We start from the raw sequence: 5,449 nt of genomic DNA on the forward strand, positions 1-5,449 counted from the left end.
CAAACAGCTGATAAAAACATCACAATAATCCACAAGTAATCCCTACGTCTTGTCAAAAGTCATTTTGTCTGAATCAGAAGAGAAATATGCATTCCTTATGGATTATTGTGATGTTTTTATACTTTGACCAGAAGCGACTATTTAATAATAAATAATACAAATCTCACAAACATTTTTCACTTCCCAAGTGAAAAATGATGTTATTATCTTCCGCTTTAGTTTGAAGCTGTTTGGACGTTCATTCTGACGGCACCCATTCACTGCAGAGGATCCAATAGTTCGCAAGTGACCCAATGCAAAATTTCTCAAGGCAAGTGAGTCAGTTTTCGGCATATTCATGGTTCTTGTTGTATTGCATTCTGACATGTATCTATCTGTTCCTATCTACATCGAGAAAATCAAAAGTCTGATTCACACCTGAACTTTCCCCATCTTCAGAGACAGAAGAGCTCTCTGTATCCTCATCTTCTGAGCTGCTCCCCTCTTGTTCTGCGAAATCCACCTCCATCTCTTCATGGTTGCTCTCCTTCTTTTCTCTCGAGTGCACTGGCATTCCGTCTTTTTAAAACTATGACTACCGAGAAATCTACCGAACTACTTCTCACCTTTAAATTACTCTTCTTCTTTTTTTGAGAGCAGATGTGTTTGTTAGCTTGATGTTATTGCTAAAAACAAAACGGATACATAAACGTCTAGATGTATCATGCTAGCAAACGTTCAAATCCTGCAAAATGACCGGCAGCTGTCGTTTCGTCCAGATATGATTAAATCAAAAAGCGGGGCCCTTGCATATTAAATCGCTTTACCTGTTAATAATTTTGTAACCAAAAAAAAAAACCTTTCTGTTTTACTTTATTAAGGCATGCTACCCTCTGAAAAGCAGGGACACTGGCGCGTAATATGCGCTTGTTGTAGCACTCTGGGGTTTGTAGTTCTTATGGTGACACCGATATTTAGGGTACTATTGTTCTTAGTGGAGTAAAGAACTACAGTTCCCCGTCGTCACTCGTCCTATGGCGAGCGTGTTTACGACTATAAAAACAGGCTGTATAAATCAATGGACGACTGGATGAAATGATTGTGTTGTTTATAAATTCTCGTTTATTATTATTTAATTTATTTCGGAACAGCGTTGTTGTTGTGCACTCAATTTCATTTTCAGACAATTTTACAATGCAGCAATAATTCACAATTTCCAAACATTATGAAATAACCCTCTTTCTTTTAGATTTTTTTTACTTTTCATTAATTTATTATCAAAGGAATATGTAACACAAAATAAAGGTATAACAGAAACACAGTTCTCAAAATTTTATTGTGTTTTCATTGCTTCATTCATTCATCCATTTTACTTGCTTGCTAATTTTTCCTTATGAATCACCAAAATAATAATAAAAATGGTAAATTAATTATTTCATAAAATAATGTAAAGTACATTTTATATTCAAAATGACATACAGAATACTGTTCTAAAGTTTTAAAAACATTATAAAAAGAGAACAAAGCAAGAAATACAATTAAAAATAGAAAACGGTATATCAATACGAATACGGTATACACATACATAAAAAAATAAAACAAATATAACAACATTAAAGAAAACATGAATGCAAAAATATATAAGAAACAGACCTCATCATAACCGTTTAGAAATGTCTTATGCATTTTATTGTCAGATATGAAGTGCAATCATCTATTGTTACTCAAAAAAGATTCACATTTTGGTAGCAAAACGTTGCGCACCGGTTTGAGCTTGAACATGCCCCTGGTGTGTGTGAGTGCGCTTTGGGTGACGTCTGAGCGTTGAATGACTCTGGCCTCGATTAAAGGTGTTTTTCATGTCGCGTCCTCCGCCATGTTTCCAGATCTTCAGAGAGGTGTGTAGTTCACAAGACACACACACACACAGAGGAGGACTTGCTGCTTTTTCTTTTGTTTGACCTCCTCTGCAAAAATGCACGCCTCACCTCTATTTCCTCAAGTTTCCTTACAACCCGTAACACCTTTCGAGCCGTAAGTCTGACAAGCCCTTCCATGTTTGAGGGAATTAACGGAGGATTATCATTAGCTCTTCAAAACATCTCGGAATGTTCTCTAAAAAACCTCATGGAGATGTCAGGAAATCGACACAGAAAGTGCTGGACTCCAAGAAGGACGTGCTGACAAGATTGAAACATCTGAGAATTGTTATTGGTGAGAAATAACATTATCTGTACTCATTTTATGGTGCTAACGTTGCCTTGCAGGGTGCTAATATGCTATAGACAGGAGAATGAAGGCACCACCAGCAATAGGGTGTTTACCTGTATTTTTAGTTTTAAAACACGTGACAATTATTGACAAGTTTGCTTTTAGAAGTCTGGTCAGGTATGCAGTGGTTTTATAGTGTTTTGTTTCGTTCTTTTGTATGGTTGAGTGTTTTTGTGTCGTTGCAGTTGGTGATGTTTTGATATGCCACATGCATTGGTTTCACTGGAACCTCTTTAGATGTCAGTGAATCTGTTGAGTAGATGTTCTGCATGCACACTTTTTTTTTGTTTTGTTATAAAGTTGAATGTTTGAGTGCAATTACGTGATTGACATTTCCCTTGTTTAGGTTTATTAACCTGTCTATTCATGTGCATAGTATAAATATAATTAAGAATTGTGCAAATAAATAATATATAAATTAAATATATATTTATATAGTGTGTGTGTGTGTATATATTAAATCATGGCTCACATGATCGAGGCATTGCGAAGAGTATGACAGTTTCACTGAGAATCAACTCATTAGTTTTAATCAGCAAGCCATGTGCATTTAGGCATTGTGCAAATTGGAAACAATTATATTTACTCTTTTGCACACAAACGTGCAATAAAAATCTGGTGTGAACAAAAACTAATCTCATTCGAGAAACAAGCAAAAACAATTTAGGAAAAACTGTAAATGCAGTTGTTGTCTCTCAATATCAACAAGAACTGTCCAGTTCATGGTCTGTCATTCATAATGCAATGAAGGAAAAAGATGCTTCTTGGCCAGTGGCCACTGGAGATTAGTTCATGTTTTGGGTGGGTGACAGCAAAGATATGGTTCTTCAGGACTGGGCGGGACGTCACAGAATAACAGAAATAAACCAGCACTTCTTTTGGGAGTTGTCAAGGAAGTCAGAGAAGTAGTCCATCTCAGGCCGGTTGCCTCAGATTCCATACTGACTTCCTGAATGTTGGACATGAGGATGGTTTATGTAACATGGCAGATTCTTCAGTGAACGTTCAGTGACTGTGGTTAAAGAGTCTGTTTGAGATGTTGGCCTGCCCTGGAGTCGTTACTGTCCAATCACGACCCAGTTTCCTGAATTGCTTTCTGTGGTGTTATCTGGCTTCCTGGTGCCATTGTGTTATGCTGATGATTGTTTTGAAAATGATAACTATGTGATGTTTGCTATGAATGGCAAGGGAACTGCCTCCATCACAGTAAAAAAGGATTGTTGAAAAGTCATTGTGTCTGTGATTGTTTCATAGTGACACTTGTGTAACATCAAATACTATGCGTTTATGTTATCATGTGACTAATTATTTTGAAGGTGTATTCCAAAAGAAGAGGCGAGTAAAAACAATGGGTATTTCGAAGAATTGCATTATTGCCTAAATATGTTGTACTGTATGCATGGCAGAATATCTGTATTTTTAGTCAGCTACATTTTTCATAATATATTTTTTGGGGGATAGGGTCAGCAACACTATGGTGGCATTACTTGTTCATTTTGGACAAATTAAAATAATGAGCTGAATATACACTACAGTTTAAAAGTTTGAGCTTAGTAAGATTTTAAAATGTTTTTTGAAAGAAGTCTCTTATGTTCACCAAGGCTGTAATTATTTAATAAAATACAGTAAAAGCAGTCATATTCTGAAATATGATTATAATTTAAAATAACAGCTTCCTATTTTAATATATATAAAAAAAATATTTCTGTGAGGGCAAAGCTGAATTATTAGCAGTCCTTACTCAAGTCTTCAGTGTCATATGAGCCTTCAGAAATCATACTAATATGCTGATTTGGTTCTCAAAAATCTGTTTATTTTTATTATTGGTGTTGAAAACATTTGTTCTGCTTAATATCACAGTTTGTGGAAACCATGATATATATATATATATATATATATATATCATATTTACCATTCTGGTAAAAAATGTATAGCCTGAATGTGCACTGTAAGTCGCTTTGGATAAAAGCGTCTGCTAAATGCATAAAAAAAATATATATATATATTACTATTCCTTCATGAACAAGATGTTCAAATGAGCAGCTTTTATTTGAAATATAAATTATTATATAAATATTGCATATATAAGTAAGTTTGAATGCACTAAACATAAAGAATCGCTAAATATTATGGTATATATTGATATAATGTTGTATCACCAGGTCCCTGCTGATTCCACCCTGGATTTACAGCAATGGGACATTTTTATTTTGTTTGGTCAATTTTGGTGTTTCTCTATAAAAATGATAGGCTCATTATTCACATGAAAAACTATTCATTTCACACATCCACTTATTGTGGCCTAGATCAGACCCTGTGCACAACAGCTTTTGTGCATTGGGGGACCTGAGGAAGTGAAGTGTAGCCTAAATAAACGGATGGGTGTGTTTGCAGAGAAATGGCTCTGATAGGAAATTCACTGTTTGAGATTTGGTTTAAGAACTACCTGTTATTTGAATGCAAGTGGGACTGAACTGTGTGAACTTGTGAATATAATTTGTATTTAGTTCAGAGTCAGACTAGTCTGCTGAAGTTCTGCATCTCTACATTAGCCTTTCTGACTGTGCAATCAATCTACATCTTTAGCATGCTGGGCTTGAGAATTGCTGATGTGAACAACAGTCATATTTTATGAGAAGTCAATCATTAAATGGGCTCTCAACAGATTGCTGCACACTCAATAACTTGTGAAGTACCACAGATTTATTGATGCCGATATTGAAATGACTGCATCCCTATTACTACTGCACATACCGTCAGTGGAAAATTCTTTAAATATAAAAACTAGGGGTGGAACGGTTCGCGGAAAAAAACTGAACCGTACAGTTCTCCGCACACAGTTCGGCACACGCTAGGACCGCGGTTCAACTTAAGTCTGACAACGCATCTGTAATATGGTTTGCAATAAATAACACGTAAAACAAACAGGGTTCGGCTAATATATGTTTCTGTTGATGGATGCGCATTCTGGCTTCCCAATACATTACAACAACAGCGATGGAAAAAAAAAAAGAAACGTGGACAAACCATTCACTCTTGTTCAATGCGACTGCCGTATGCTGGTATATGAGCAGTCATTTATTCCGTGAGAATATTGCTCGAAGAATATTCTCTTATTCGGTGAGACCTGAACAGCACACGTTGATATCGGTGTTTAAGCTAAACTCGTTTAAGCTTTGCCAGTTTAAACATTTAAGAG

General features: G+C 35.7%; 2 protein-coding genes across 2 annotated transcripts in view; one reads left to right on the forward strand and one right to left on the reverse strand.

Moving 5' to 3' along the window:
• Positions 1 to 918, reverse strand: part of brms1la (BRMS1 like transcriptional repressor a) — a 4,526-nt gene extending 3,608 nt beyond the window's left edge. Inside the window, exon 1 of the mRNA XM_016278131.1 lies at positions 418 to 918. Within this exon, the coding sequence (XP_016133617.1) occupies positions 418 to 553 (136 nt within the window). The 5' untranslated portion in view covers positions 554 to 918. The remainder of the gene's footprint in view (positions 1 to 417) is intronic.
• Positions 919 to 1,756: 838 nt separating this feature from the next.
• LOC107589631 (ral GTPase-activating protein subunit alpha-1-like) overlaps positions 1,757 to 5,449 on the forward strand; it is an 83,844-nt gene continuing 80,151 nt past the window's right edge. The window contains exon 1 of the mRNA XM_016278130.1: positions 1,757 to 2,193. Within this exon, the coding sequence (XP_016133616.1) occupies positions 2,088 to 2,193 (106 nt within the window). The 5' untranslated portion in view covers positions 1,757 to 2,087. The remainder of the gene's footprint in view (positions 2,194 to 5,449) is intronic.

This window comes from Sinocyclocheilus grahami, unplaced genomic scaffold (assembly GCF_001515645.1).
Source record: "Sinocyclocheilus grahami isolate Dianchi unplaced genomic scaffold, SAMN03320097.WGS_v1.1 scaffold118.1, whole genome shotgun sequence".
Taxonomy (NCBI): Eukaryota; Metazoa; Chordata; class Actinopteri; order Cypriniformes; family Cyprinidae; genus Sinocyclocheilus; species Sinocyclocheilus grahami.